This window comes from Pongo abelii, chromosome 16 (genome assembly GCF_028885655.2).
Source record: "Pongo abelii isolate AG06213 chromosome 16, NHGRI_mPonAbe1-v2.0_pri, whole genome shotgun sequence".
Taxonomy (NCBI): Eukaryota; Metazoa; Chordata; class Mammalia; order Primates; family Hominidae; genus Pongo; species Pongo abelii.
This window is the reverse complement of record NC_072001.2, coordinates 27,511,493-27,526,633: the sequence shown is the minus strand read 5'-3', so window position 1 is coordinate 27,526,633 and position 15,141 is coordinate 27,511,493. Positions and strand designations below refer to the sequence as shown.

Below are 15,141 nucleotides of genomic sequence, written 5' to 3'. Positions count from 1 at the left end.
CTGAGCCTGGGCCTGGCTCAGGAGGTGTTGGTTTGTGCCATCCGAAGTCTAAGCCATGTCATACACTTTCCAGTGAAGGCCTCTAGCTGTGGTTTGATTAATGAGGACCAGAGAACAGCAGTACCATTCTAAGCATCCTGTAAACACTTTTGTCACTTCTGTTGTTCCAAAACACTTGCCCCAGGTTAGGTATAAACTAAGGTCAAGTAGTTCGAAAGTATTTTAGTGCTTTTAAATACAAACATGAGAAGGGATTCATTCAGTAAGACACCAGGTTGACGTTGTGTGAGAACAGGCTAGGTTGAGATAAAAAAGGAGTCGCAACAGGAAGATCCTCTGGGTGGGGCTCTCAGGGCCCGTGTAACAGCAACCACACCATTGAGAGGCCCCAGACATGGCTTCCCTTCTGAGTGAGATGAATCCCAGGGGCTGGGAGGGAGGGAACAACAAGGCTCTCTTCCCTAGAGCTTGCTCAGACCACCAAAGGCCATCATTTCATTAAAGAAAAACAAGGTCAGGCGGCGTTGGCTAATGCCTGTAACCCCAGCACTTTGGGACACTAAGGCAGGCAGATTACTTGAGCCTCGGAGTTTGAGACCAGCCTGGCCAACATGGCAAAAGCCCATCTCTACAAAAAAATACAAAAATTAGCTGGGCATGGTGGCAGGTGCCTGTAGTCCCAGCTACTTGGGAGGCTAAGGCAGGAGGACCCTGTGGGCCCAGGAGGTAGAGGCTGCAGTGAGCTGTGATCACGCCCCTGCACTCCAGCCTGGGCAACAGAGTGAGACCCTGTTGGAAAGGAAAGGGGAAGGGTAAGGGGGAGGGGAAGGGGGAGGGAGAGGAGGAGGGGAAAGGAAGGGACCAAAAAGCTGGTGGTGACAAAGTTGATTTTGTGATTCACAAATGTGCCCTCACCCTGAGTGTGGGAAGCTCCCCTAGACATGGGCTCTGCAGCAGTGGCAGGGTGAACACTTATGAAAGTCTTCGTGCCTTCGAGGTAACAGGTCCAAACAGGGGCATTTTCAGTAGAGATGCGAGGAAAGCAGGAGGAGGGCGAAGCTGAGTCCCGGCCCCTTACCGAAGGCACAGATATGATGAGGGCAGGTGCCTCCTGGCCAATGAGTCAGGGAGCCGGGACCCTCTCTGTGCTCACTCCTCTTCCAGGTCTCTCTCCCTGCTCCTCTCTGCACTCTGCACCTCTCCCTGCGCCTCCCTGGCCTTGCTTGGCTTGGGCCACTTCCATGTGCAGGGGAGAAGCTCTGCTTGTAGTTACATCCAAGCACTTGCAGCCGTGCACACTTACAGCTGGGCCTGCATTTTCTAGTCACAAATAAGGAAATTGCCTATGTCCCTCTAACTCCTACATCCACTTTTTTCTCTATCTATTCTATAAATGACTGAAAGACAGTCTGGGTATATTTGTGATTTGTCTATTTCTCCTTTTTGTAAATTTGAGTTTCATGTATTTTAAAGCTCTGGTTATTAGGGGTACATCACTTGGGCGATTCTCATGTCCTGAGAAGGCCTTTTTATCATTATCAGGTCCCTCTTTATGGCCTGAAGTCTATGTTGTCTGATATTAATATAATTATGTCTCCTTTCTTTTACATATTCTTTATATATTAAGTCCTTTTGCATCCTTTTACTTTCAACCCACTGTCTTTTCAAGAATGCATGTCTTGTTAGCCAGAAATTACAGAAAATATTAAATCATAATGGGTTACAGCAAGCAATTGTCCTTTACCTCTGATTATCACAGGAATGCCTTCAGTGTTTCAGGATTACCACTCATTCTTCGATTCTTCAAACATTTTCTCAGCGCATTCAAACTGCTAGGTTCTGTGCAAGGTGCCAGGGATCCAAAGTGAAGAGGCCATAGTATCTGACCTCCAAGAACTTAGAATTAATTGATTTTGACTTTGAGTTAGGCACACTGTACAATGTCAAATGACTAACCCAGCTATTTTGTCGCCAAGCCTGAGGAAGCCAGCCTTCCTACTTATTTTATATTTGTTACTAGGATTTGGTAACCTATTTCACCTACTGCTTTTTTGAGATAATCATGAAGTTCGCCCCCATATTATGTTCATTTTGACATCAAACTTGGTTGCTTGCCATAGATTGTTATTGTGGATTTACATAATACTCCCCATCCTAAAGAGCAGCTGTCAATGCCATTTACAACATTTATTTCTCTAGACTGGCTGTGAGATACATATTCCTGAAGCCAGCGCCAAGGTCATTCTATTTCCCAAGAGCAAGCATCTACTCTCCAGAGGAGAAAGACATACTCTGGAAAGAAGGTAGGTTGTATGTGCAGGATCATCTGGAAGCTGGGAATCTGGAACTCTCAGATACGCAGGTAAATATGCATCTAGTCCTTGTACTTGGTGCTCACAACCATTACCTTAATTCAGGGAGCACTGTCACCTTCCAAAGGAGATTCTTTTCCTATGCGTTGTTCCAACAACAGAGGAAGTGGCATCAGGCTGGGCAGGGTTGGGACGGCTGTCACCTTCGGTCTGAAATCACTGGCTGCTGAAGCCCCCACCACCCCTTTGTCTCCCCCATTTAACAGGGCATAGAGATTCCTCTGACATCCACTCATGCAGCAGCTCAGGTGTTCTAAGGGAGGTGGACCTCTCTCCCAGCTCCAGCTGGGAGTCCCAGTCAGGACGTTCCCCTCCATTTGCCAGTGAATGGTTCTGAGGATGTTGTGCAAGCTATGCAGGGTGAGGCTGAGGAAACCAGGACTCTGTTTGGAATGTGGAGAGAGGGGCCCTCTGTCTCTTCTGAATAGTGATGCATGGATAAGTCCTGGGGGTGACTCCAGCCAAGCATCCCCAAGAACAGAGGCAGACCCAGGACAAAGCTGTCCCTGAAAGCTGGGAGAAAAGCCCAGGTCTGAGTTGCTGAGTCCAGGCACCCTCTCTTGGGACCTACACTGAGCCTGTGCCTGCTTTTCTGCTTGACTGGAATGAGGTGCATTTTCTGTGACTTGCAATGGCCCACACTCAAGGCTCATTGCAGAATGAGCCATGCTTTCCTGATACGCCATGCTGAGGAATTTCTTTGTCCTCAGATCCTATGCCCTCTCTGCATTGCTGTCCTCGAAGACAGGCATCCAAAGAGGCCCTAGGTCCCTCCCACACAGCAGGGAGTACACCCTTCACAGCCCCGGTGCTGAGCAGAGCCAGCAACTAAGAACTGTTTGACAAAGTAGAAAGAAGCGCTCAGAAGATGACATGCCATATCATTGCCTTGGATTGTTATCATTTCCTCCCCTTCCTTTTCTAGTTTTAGAGGGACAGAACTAATGGCTCATTAGAAAAATGCCTGAAAACCGCCAAGCTCCTTGGCATATGGTGCTGATGGCCTGGTGCAGGGTGCCATGGTGGCCGGCTGTGCAGCAGCTTTGGTATGTGCCATGCAGCTGTTTTCTTCATAGCCTCTAAAAGGACTTGCCTTACGGAAGTGCCCTCAGATCATACTCTGTGAGGTCAGGTATTAATCATTTCATACACCAGTGGTAACTGGACACACTGTCTTTGCAAAGTGAAAGTTGTTTATTGCTTGTTATGATTTAACAGGCAAAATACTACACCGGGGATGTAATACCTACAAGGCGGTCTTCCTGAAATGCCTGCCCAGAACAGAATGCTGGGATGCACTCAACTGTGAATTTTTCTTGAGGTCTTCCTTTCGTTCATCTGGATAAAGTGGAGCCCAGTCCTCCTGCGTCAGTGACACTGGAAGCCTCTGGGGGCCATGTGCTCTGCCCTCTGCCATCTCTGCTCATTGTTCCCCCGTGTTCGCACCTGCCTGCATCAACTATGAGCAGTCACACGTTTGTACTCAGTGCATAGTCATACATGTTGAAGAAAACACATCATACTGCTTGTTCTTAAAAATGAGACGAAAAAATAAATCTAAACACACTTTTCAAGTGTTACTCTTCTTTGAACTTTTATATATGTTAAGGCTCTTCTTTTTCTTTTCAATATACTCTACTTAGAACTTTAAAAAATAAACTTTCTTTTTTGGTACCTCTTGTTTCCTGTATTAGCCTGGGAAACATTTAGAAATACATCTCCCTAGAATTCTTCTGTGCAAATAATAAACATAAATAATATTAACATTTATTTATATATATTAAAAAAGGCCATTTCAAGGTTTTCACTGTGACCGCCTTGAAGATGCTCCCATAAGTAGTCTGTGGTCTGGCCCCTGAAGTCCTGATCTGCCTGAGTGGGGCTGGACAGGAAGTCCACATCCCGCTTGTCCATCTGCAAGCTGCTCCGTCCGGGAGAACTGTAAGATACTCCCCAGCCTGCTGACCAGCGACCAGGAGGAAATCCAGTTGAGTAAGCTGAAGGTGGGCAGGCTGAAGAGGGAAGACAGGGGGGTCACCCTGCCGGTGCTGGCAGCTCTCACCTTGGACTCCTCAGGACACCCTCCTGGACTCCTCAGGACAGCCTCCCCTGGTGCGGAGGACATGGGGGCCGGTGCGCTCAGCCCCTCCAGCAGGGTGTGCTCCCTCAATGGCATGCTCATGTCCACTGTGCTGGGCTCCCCGCTGGCCTCCAGGGAGCAGACCGGCTGCTGTGTGTGCCAAGAAGGCTGGGACAGGGGCACAGAGGTCTTGACGGTCCTCCCTGATGAGTGCTCGGTTCCCGAGTCCTTCGGGAGGTGTCCCTGAGCAAAGGTCTCTTTGGGAGCATTGCATCTCCTGGGGGACTTCCTGGTCAACTGACGTGCCAGCTGAAGTTGCGTGGGGAAAATGCTCCCCTGGAGGGATCTGAAAAACAATCTAGAAAAAGCACATTAAAACAAAAAGTTAGATATTCCTGTCGGTGGTGTCTTTGAGCTTCCAGAGACCCACACAGAGCAGAAGCAATGCCAATGTCGTCTGGGCTCACTCGGGGCTCAGAGGCACCATCCCGCTCCGACACCCACCTGGGCAGCAGCGCAGCGACAGGCGTCATCAGGCAAGTCAAGTAAAACACTGGGTCACCCAGTAAGGCTTGCATAGTCCAGTAAGGGTTGGACGGAGGATAGCACGTGGCACAAGACGCATTGTAAATCAAAGCCACAGTGAAAAACAAAAGGACACTGAAGCCACACGTTATCCAGTTGAGCCAGGTCTGAGGGGGAATGAGAAAGAAAGTGTTTTTATTTCCACCTAAAAGAGACAACAATGACAATAACAAAAATGTGCCAGTCATCAATGAGCAGGTGTGAGGTTCTGAGGCCTTCAGACACACTGCGGTCTATGACGTGGGTAACCGGTGGGGCTCAGTGAGGCCTCCGGAACCCATGGACCACCCTGGGAGATGCACAGGAGGTGAGATGGAGTCAGGGGCGAGAAGGCAAGACAGTAGGGAAAGGAGAGAATGTGGTGGTGGAATCGGGAAAGAGGCGGGAGGGAGATGAGCGTGGCCGGGGAAGTGCGAGCATCGGGCTGCAGCGGCTCCCCATACCACAGGGCTCGGGAATGTGTCATTGTCCTTCTCATCACACTGAGGTCAGCTTTGCAGTCTCCTGTCTACTCAAAACGACCTCCCAGACCTCATGAATCTGCAGGGAAGTGTGGGGTCCACGGCATCAGTGCTCTTCTGAGACGTGGCCACGCAGGCGGCTCTTACCCAGGTTTTGGTTTCGATGCCCAGGTGAAGCAGGAAGGTGAGCAGCGCAATTGTCACGATAGGGGTCCCCCAGGTAAACAGGTCCACGTTCGAGTCATAGTAGGCCTGAAAGACAGTGGGGTCCTGGGTCTGTAGGTCCCCGGATCCAGCTGATAAGAAAAACTGCACCCGGGGGCCAACTTACCAGGTAAGGAATGGAAAAGCAAACGAGGCTCTGGAAGGTGGCGTCAGCCATGTTAAACCAGAACGTTCGTGGCCGGTATTCCTGGGACACAAAAACAATCAGTGATGTTACAGTGAAGCATTGGGATCCTCTGTGAAAGCAGTTAGAATAAAAATGGAGTCACTTGTGTTAAAAACAACAACAATAACAACAACAAAAACCCACCCTGAGGAGTAGAGCTGGGAAAGGCCATGAAGGGAGGGTTCTCATGCATAAATACCTGATAACAAAAATGATCATATCCACAGAAAAATATATCTGTAAGGACATGTGCCCAGCAACTGTCTGTCCAATCTCAAACAGGCACCATCTTTGTCGTTTATCCTTGTAGTCAAGGAAAGAGCATCTCAAAACGATCATGAAATTTTTTCCTTTAAATACATTTGTCTTCCTTTACCTCGCTAAATATGCACACAGCTTACTACAGCACACATATTCCCATTGCAATGCCCTATTCCCGGATAAACACCATTCTCTTTTAGAAAGCCTCTCTCTGTTTGCTATTTAGGTTGACACCTCGAATGACATTTCCTAGGATGCTACACGTAAGTTAATGCACAAGGCAAGCACCCGAGGAAAACTCACTCTCTCAGGACTTTTGGAGACGCGAGGCCCCAGAGGCCCGATGAAAAGCACTACCAAACACCTACAAAACTATCTGCAGCTGAGTCACTCACTGGGCACACCTGCACCAACAAGACGAGCTTCAGTAGCTCCAGGTTCACAGGAAAAAGATGAAACTGGCCGGGCGCGGTGGCTCACGCCTGTAATCCCAGCACTTTGGGATGCCGAGGCGGGTGGATCATGAGGTCAGGAGATCGAGACCATCCTGGCTAACATGGTGAAACCCCATCTCTACTAAATATACAGAAAAATTAGCCGGGCGTGGTGGCGGGCGCCTGTAGTCCCAGCTACTCGGGAGGCTGAGGCAGGAGAACGGCGTGAACCCGGGAGGCGGAGCTTGCAGTGAGCCGAGATCACGCCACTGCACTCCAGCCTGGGTGACAGAGCGAGACCCTGTCTCAAAAAAAAAAAAAAAAAAAAGATGAAACTGCTTTCTGCATCTTCCCAGGGAACATGTCTCTCAAGTAGGAAGTAGGAATAGCACCTGAAATTCCAGGCATTCTCCCCCAGTTTGAGCCCTTCTATTCCTTCCACTTTGACCAGGTTTTGCCCTTCTTGGTGGTGGATCCCTTAGAATGTTTCTTAAGAGTGAGTCTTCACTTTTAAAATTACACGACGGATGTGTCCCAATGTTAAAAGCAAACAGCTATATACCCATGGGCAGAAATGAAAATAACCTTGATATAGATGAACAGACTCTCTATTACCCGGGTGACCAAATGTGTATTTGATCCTGCCAAGTACCAGAGCAGCTGGCACAGGACCTGCAGGAAACACAGACTGAGGAAGGAGCTCTGGCTGAGCACTTAGGGAAAGTGCTGGCTAGGCTCTTCCTGTGGGCCACCTAATTCCACAGGACAGGACACACTCCCAGCGTCTTTGTCCCACAGGTGGCCGAGGAGGCTGAGGCCTGGCCAAGGATGGGAATTCCCCTGAAGCAACAGATAACAAGCAGAGGCCCTGCTCCCCTCCCTGGCCCTCAGCTTCCCGGCATCCCGTGCATGCGGCCTGCTTCTGCGGGAACTGAACATCCTCAGAGGTGGCCAGGGGAAGTTAACTCATCAGTGAATGAATCTGGAATTAGGGATTATTGCAGGAGAAATGAGACTCCATGTTCTTTTCGCCCACATGGAATAATTCAAGGCAAAGAAAAGCACTTGCTGTCTACTTTAATGGCTGGCTAGAAACAGCTGGTCATCAGTGTGTGAATCTATGTGGTATATTAATGCCAATATGTATTTAAATCTATTTGCTTTTTCAGTGGCTCAGTGGCTTCCTTGTGGGTTTGTCTTCTTGTTAAATCCCATTCAAAATAAGTCACATTTTCTTCCTTGCTTTAGAAAAACCCCCCTCTAGCCTCAGTGATCTCCTGTGACTGACTTGGACTCTGGGCTTTCCTTGGGCTCCTGGAGACTCTTGGAGGGGGGACAGTTTCGCTTACGACACTCGATGCACCACAGCCAAGCAGAAAGCAGCCCTTTTTCTCCGTCCTCTAGAATGTTGAATTCTAGAATTTCAGTTTGTCCAGGGTGTCCATCTAAAGGGAGGCTGGGGGACTGGCACTTTGGAAGAGTGAACCTGGAGGGCAGAGCTCAGGAGGTGGAAGGCGGAGACTCGGGGGAGTTTTACCTCCATGTTCTGGCCACTCTTGTAGAGCTGCGGGTTGGTCAGCAGCACGTTGGCCGGCACATCCCTGTCCAGCACCCCAGTCACGAGCGGGGGAAGTGACGAGAAGAGCAGATTAAAGAAGATTAGATACCACTGGTCAATCATGGCAGATGCAGAGAAGCCACAGAAAAACTGGAACCAAAACAGGAGGCCCACAAACATCTGAAATCAAGAAAGGAAGAACAGGAACAGGCGAGTCTTCAGCCATTGCTGAGGATTCTCATCCGAGAGAGCTGACAGGCCTGCAGAGTTTCACAGTCAAGATTAACTGTATTGGCAGCGATTTCTTCCAAAGACAGCCGTGACCTTGAGCCCTGCTGCTGGCCTCTGCCTCTCCCTCTTCCTCTTTCCCTTTGCCCTCCTCACTCCCTTAAGAAAGAAGAACTGGCAGTGAGAATTGGGAATTCCCAGGAGCAGCCCTTGCGGGGATGAGATTTTGTGCTTGACAAGCTCTGGATTATTAACATAAAACAAAATCAAGGTTTCACGGGGTGTAGAGGGCTGCTCACATTTCAAGAGGGCCAGTTGGGTATGAGCTGTGGCACCTTCCCTAGTGGCCCTCCTCTGTTTGTGACCCCAGACAAAGCATACCTGTGGCTATATCTATGCTCCTGTCTCTTCTTTAGTGACCTGCATACTCTCCGAGGAGGTGCAGTGGACAGTGACTGACTCCCACTGAGGGGAGGACACACAAAAGCACAATAGCAAAGCCAATGACCTCATCAACATCGCTGCGGTGACCTGATGGTCCACGGGGACCTCTGCTGTGGGGAGAGGGAGAGGCATCATCTCTGATCCTCATAGCTACAGCTACCCGGCTCAGCAGAATAGGAAAGTGAGATTCAGGGAGGTGGAACAGCCACCTCTGGCCCCTGCTCAGTGGGGTGGGAGCAAGGTCAGATCTCTTCTCACTATTGCTAGATTCCTGAATATCAGCGGCCTGAGTGCATTTATACGGTGGGCATGACAGTTTAGTGATTGCAAAGCATTCTAACACTCATGAGCTATATAGCTGGGCACAGAGCATGAACTCCTCAGTCTTACTTTCCTTGCTCATGACATGGGCATACCAATGATACTCAGCCAATGCAGCTGCTGTGAGCAGGAAGTGACCCAGTGCATTTAGAGTACTCACCAGAGTCCCTGGAGAGCTATAGGTGCTCGCCTACGGTGTGTGGTGGTGAGTGGTATCGTTAGTTCCCTTGTTTGGGACTCAGGCAGGGCCAGTGCTCTTACCCCACATACAGAGAGGGAACTTGAAGTTCCAAGACATCAAATGACTTGGCTGAGGTCACGGTGTGAGTAAGGAACCCAACTTGTTCAACTGCGATGGGTCTTGGCTTGGAGGGCAGGCACAGTCCCAGTAGGGAACTCTGACGCTGGACAGACATTTTCTGCTGGGCACCGCAAGGCCTGGGCTTGGTTCTGGAGCTGCAACTATCTACCCTTTTGACCCTGACTCAGTCACTTCACCTCCCTGAGCTTTTGGCTTCTTGACCTGAAAGTGACTTGTGAAGATCATAAGAAACGATAGCTTATGTTGAAATAACCCACCATGCCACGTAGCCTCCAAGTCCTGTGTCAGACTATGATTTAAATGTCTTAATATGCAGCCTTTCCCTACATGCTGAAAACGAACATTTGGTTTTTATTCATTGACTTTCTTCCCTTCCTCACTCCTACGGCTGGCTCTCGCTCACTCACCCCCACAGTCTTGGCCTAGTGAGTCATCGGTAGCAAATACAGTCAAGAGAAAGAGAAGATAAGTACTCAGATAATTGAGATTTTTTTTCCTATAGTACCAAAAAGCTTTCTTCCCAAACCACTGTTGCTATGGAAACCTTTCTTCTCTGCTTTTTATTGGAAAGAAAGGCCATCTTATTCCTAAAACTAATGAATTTCTCATTTCAGGAGGCAGAGTGATTATCCTTGAACTCCTCATGTAGATTAATGCTTGTTAACAAAGGCCTGGAGTTTTTATTGAATAAAAACAGGCGTCCTCTTCTCCTTTCTGCACCCTTCCATGGGGAGGGACTCATCGCAGCAAGCAGGAGGCTGTGCCCATTCCAGGTGGCCACTAGGGCCTTTGTTTGCATCTGAAATGTTTAATGATTTGGCCTACATTATTCTTGCCCTCCCTTCGATCTGAGACATTTTAACTGGGAATTAGGGATCAGCTGGCTCAACTCACAGGCTTTGTTTTGTTTTTTTAATATTTAAAAGAAGACTGGACATGGTGGTTCATGCCTATAATACCACACTTTGGGAGGCAGAGATGGGACGATAGCTTGAGGCCAGGAGTTTGACACCAGCCTGGGCAACATAGCAACACCCTGTCTCTACAAAATAGACAAAATTAGCTGGGCATGGTGGCCTGTAGTCCCAGCTACTCAGGAGACTGAGGCAGGGAGATTGCTTGAGCCTAGGAGTTTGAGGATACAGTAAGCTATAGTGGCACCACTGCACTCCAGCCTGGGCAACAGAATCAGACCTTGTCTTTAAAAAAAAAAAAAAAAAATCCAAAGAAGGAATTAACTTGCTCAAGTTCTCACAGCTAACAAGTGATAGAAATGGGGCTTGGATTCTGCCCGCCCACCCCCATTCATCCCTCCACTCCTTCGGGAGCTGAGAACCTTTAGGCTTACAACTGTGCACTTGAGGCCTCGAAGCTTTGGGGATTCAATGCCAGGGCTGGGAGAAAGGAGGTATGAGCCAGCAAGCCCAGGAGTGATGTGACACAGCCTTCCTCGGATAGTCCCAGGCACAACCTAATCTGAATTAATGTCTGGGACCAAACCTATCAAGTTAAACTTGCCCTGACTGGATCTGAGCAGCTGTATGCATTTGCTGGAAGACGCTCCGAAAAATGAAGGGGGTGGGTGTGACGGGGAAAGAGAGGTTGGGAAAAGAAAGCAGGTGTAGCCTCCAGAAAAACAATTAAGAACATGGAGAACCAACCGGAGCAACAAAGTGAGACCCTGTCTCTACAAAATAAATTAAAAAAAATTAGATGGGCGTGGTGGCACGCACCTGTAGTCCCAGCTGCTTGGGAGGCTGAGGCTGGAAGATCACTTGAGCCCAGGAAGTTGAGGCTGCAGTGAGCTATGATGGTGCCACTGCACTACAGCCTGGGAGACAATAGTGACACCCTGTCTCAAAAAATAAAAACAAAAACGTGAACAACCAATGACAGTTTAGAGCTAGCTAACTGGAGAGTTTTTATATGGAACTGGAAAAAGAATACACCTTTTATTTTATTTTATTTTCAGAAGAGTACAGGATAATCTTGACACTGGAGTTCTGGTGTTTAGCCAGGTAGATTTATGGGACTACCTTGGAAGATCACTTATCCTAAGAGTTTATTTTGTCTCTTTGTTTGTACATTCAGCCCAAAGCAGCAGCAGCCTAGCAACTCCTCAGTAAAATAACTAGAAATCTCTTACAAATGGGGCAGAACTCTGAGGCGGCCATGTGGTCCATCCTGCAGGGCTATGGAGGAGCCCATCTGCCAAAGAAGCAGTGAAGAAGGAACGAAGAGTCCAACATGAAGGTCCACATGAAATGACCAGGCTGTATGCAGAGACCCCAGAGAGACAGAAATGTCTGCAGCCAAACTGCCCTGGGTGTGACTTTACAGCAGGGTCAATTCAGCTACAGACTGAGTTCATCCAAGAGGGGTGCGTCTGCTCTGCAAGCCTGGGAGGTGGGAGAGGGTGGGAAGGCCCGATGGGCACCCCCTTCCTGCCGGGTCTGAGCCTCCCTGACCTGGGGGCTTGCCGCCTGTCGCCTGTCCTGGTGTGGGTGTGTCCCAACAGAGGCCATTCAGTATGGGAATCAGAGTGAGGCTAAGTTCCCTTATTCTGATCCCAGACCACAAAGCACAATTGTACTTATCATTGGATTTTCCCTGTCTACTCTAGAGAAAATGCTGATTAGAGGACTCCTGTTTGGGGATATTTCAGCAGCATGCTCCTGAGAAACCCATGGACAGAGTGGTTAGGAGCCTGGGAGCAGGACTGGGTGGCCTGGGGTGAACGCAGCCTTGAAGGTTTACCAGCTGTGTGCCCCTGTGCAAACTGCTAGCCTCATAATTACGCCCCTTCTCACTCTGCAGCCATCAGTGGACTTGCTAGTGTTATCTACCTGTTTCCACCACCTCTCCATAGAGATGCAGCTGCTCTCATGCCCCTGAATTAGACTCTGAGCCTACCGAGTGCAGAGCCAGCCCAGGACAGGGGACACTCACACAGGCGAAGGAGGACAGAGCAAGTTGTCCATGGCCTCCCATCTGCTCTATCCTCCTTCGCCTCATTCAGGCGATGGTCCTAAGAACCGAAACTTCCAATCCCAAAACTCTAGACAGGTATCCAATACCTACTGTGTTTTTGTAGAAGAAGTACAGCACCATGTTGGCAAGTCGGGAGTAGCACCAATGCCCATGAAGAATCAAGAGCCTCTCCAGGTATCGGAATTTCGGCACCGCAAAGTCGCTGGCCATCACTGCCTTCAAACGGAGAGGGATTCCTGTTACTGGTGATGCCGACCTGGTGTAAGGTTTGTCTTCTCTTCTCAAAATGCAAGGTACACAACAGGGAAGGAAAATCCCCATTCTGAACACAGTGTGAGCGTGGCTGGCCAGGGTCTCCGTCGCTGTCATCTCCCTCAGCATCTCCTTCCATTACAAAAGAGGCAATCTCACCCAACACGCTAGTTCAGGGATGTCACCTTATAGGATTCATTTACGCTTTCAAATATGTGTCATTAATGGGGTTTAAAAGGTTTTCCTTTTCCTGCTGTTTTCTCAACAAATGAAAAAACACTGAGATACATGGAGTTTATCTGCCTTTCTTCACCCCTGGATGTCATTTTCCTCTAAATGGGTCCATGATCACAACCCAAGGATGACCCAAAGCTGCTCCTGCCATATGTATCAGAGACAGACATTCCCCTGTCCTGGGAGGTGCATTTTGGGCTGTTCTCCCCAGGAGGCTTGGTGATGGGCAAAGCCAGGCCCACGGCTCCACTGGCCTCCCACACACTCCCAACCCAGGACGCCGGGTGCGGGCAGTGGCCGTGTGCAGGAGGGAGTGGAGAAGACGTTTCCTCCATGGACAGGCAGGACCCTGCCACGGCATACCATCAAGCTTCCCCTGCATATCATCAAGCAAGGTGCTTACACAATGAAGCCAACTATACTGGAAAACACCATCAAAATGATACCATTTGTCCCCAGAATAATTTGAAACCCACTGTACAATAAATGTCTTTGGAAAAAAAATCAAACAAAATGGCAGGAAAAGCTAGATTTCTGCTTATCATCAGAAGGTTATTCTAAACAGAATGCCAACCTGCCTTTAACATCTAACTGATTTCCCTATATTCAAATAATATGTAGAAAGCAGTAAATTATGCCTCAAGTGGTACGCTTGAAATGGAATAGTGTCATGATACACAAAACCTTAGAACATCAATTTTCTGAACCAGAAGTTAAGGATTTCAAAGCAAATGTCTCTCTACCTCTTCCTGTCAACACATAGGGGCTTAAAAGGTTCTTCGTGTTCTGTAATGCTTTACTCATTAACCCCATGATTCATTCTCTAAAAAATCATTTATTAAGGCTCCACTATTGCCAGCCACAGACTTGGAGAAACAGATACCACTAGACACAGTCCCTGTCCTCCACAGAATCAGTCTGAAAAGCTCAGTCAAAAGAGACCAGTGTTAAGAAGAGGCTGATGGCCTACAAGGCCAAACTCTAGGCTGCCTTTGAAGAAGAAACCCCGCCCTTGAGAACCACAGTCAAAACCCTCTGAGGACGCCTGGCTTGCCAGCCTTCTGCAGCTCCTTCCTCCCCTAAATCCAGGCCTCAAATACAATGCTTGTCCTTCCGTCAAAGTGGCCTTTCCAAAGCCTCCCAGCTTTTCTGGGAATTCCAGGAGAGCAGGATCAGAGATGTTGGGGTCACCTTGTATCCCTGGCTCCCAGTCAGCCTTGGCTCTAGAGGGTGCAGGACAAATAGGGTGAACCAGATGAGCCAGAGCTCACGAAGACAGAGCTTCCCAGGAGCTGTGAGATCTCCTTTGCTCCTCTTGCCTCCTGCCTGGGGCAGCCTCCCCACCTTGGCTGAGCTGGGGAGCGCCTGCTCCTCCTGCCTGATCCTCCACGGCTCAGCTCTGACATCTCTGGCATCCCTCTCCCTCAGCATCCCACAGTGCATCTCTCAAAGGGCTCAGCAGGGACTGACTAAAATGCAAGCAACAGGGTCCCAGTGCCAGAAAACCCAAGTGCATAGGATGGTAAGGAAAAGTATCAAGCCTCATCCCCATCTCACCTAACACATCCCCAGGGAGGATGCACAGCTTTACATATGTGCAGAAGTGCCCAGCAACCACCTCCCCAGCAGCTACGCCTGTTCAAAGCTGCGTCTCTGGGCACCTGCCCTATGGCTCAGCTGTTCCCATCACCTCTCATGTAGAGCCCCAGGGCTTGGGCTGGTGCTCCCACCTTGAGGAGGAGAGCAGGCATGGCAGCTCCGGCCCCTCCCCAGCCACATGCTGAACATTCAAGTGTTTGATCCAAAAGATGTTTACTTGTCGAGTTTCCAAGCATATGAGGTCAATAGGCACTGCCCCCATCAGATTTTCAGTAGAGGAAACAGTGAAAACAGAAGCAATGCCAACAAAGTCAGAATGAACTACAGTTGACCCTTGAACACCATTGGACCCTTGACCCCGAACAGCTGAAAATCCACATACAATTTCTGACTCCCTCAAAACTTAACTACTAATAGCCTATGGTTGACGGGAAGTCTTACTGATCACATAAATGGTTGATAAACACACACAATGGAATCTACATGTATTTCACATATTCATGACATATCTACGTTTTCCTTACTTTTTTCTTTTTCCTTAAAAAAAAAAAAAAAAAAAAAAAGACTGGGTCTCATTGTATTGCCCAAGCTGGAGTGCAGTGGTGCAA

General features: G+C 48.8%; 1 protein-coding gene across 3 annotated transcripts in view; it reads right to left on the bottom strand.

Annotated features, from left to right (window-relative positions):
* Positions 1-3,547: 3,547 nt before the first annotated feature.
* The window catches only part of ATP10A (ATPase phospholipid transporting 10A (putative)), a 181,557-nt gene continuing 169,963 nt past the window's right edge, over positions 3,548-15,141 (bottom strand). Inside the window, exons 17-22 of one of the 3 annotated variants that reach the window (XM_054531354.2) lie at positions 12,539-12,832; positions 8,122-8,322; positions 5,830-5,910; positions 5,646-5,750; positions 4,957-5,144; positions 3,548-4,810 (exon numbers count right to left, since the gene is read on the bottom strand). In XM_054531354.2, the coding sequence (XP_054387329.1) occupies positions 4,177-4,810; positions 4,957-5,144; positions 5,646-5,750; positions 5,830-5,910; positions 8,122-8,322; positions 12,539-12,832 (1,503 nt within the window). In that variant the 3' untranslated portion in view covers positions 3,548-4,176. Of the gene's footprint in view, positions 4,811-4,956; positions 5,145-5,645; positions 5,751-5,829; positions 5,911-8,121; positions 8,323-11,066; positions 11,310-12,538; positions 12,833-15,141 lie in introns of those variants that run through there. The other 2 variants (XM_024232734.3, XM_054531355.2) reach the window with 2 other exon arrangements.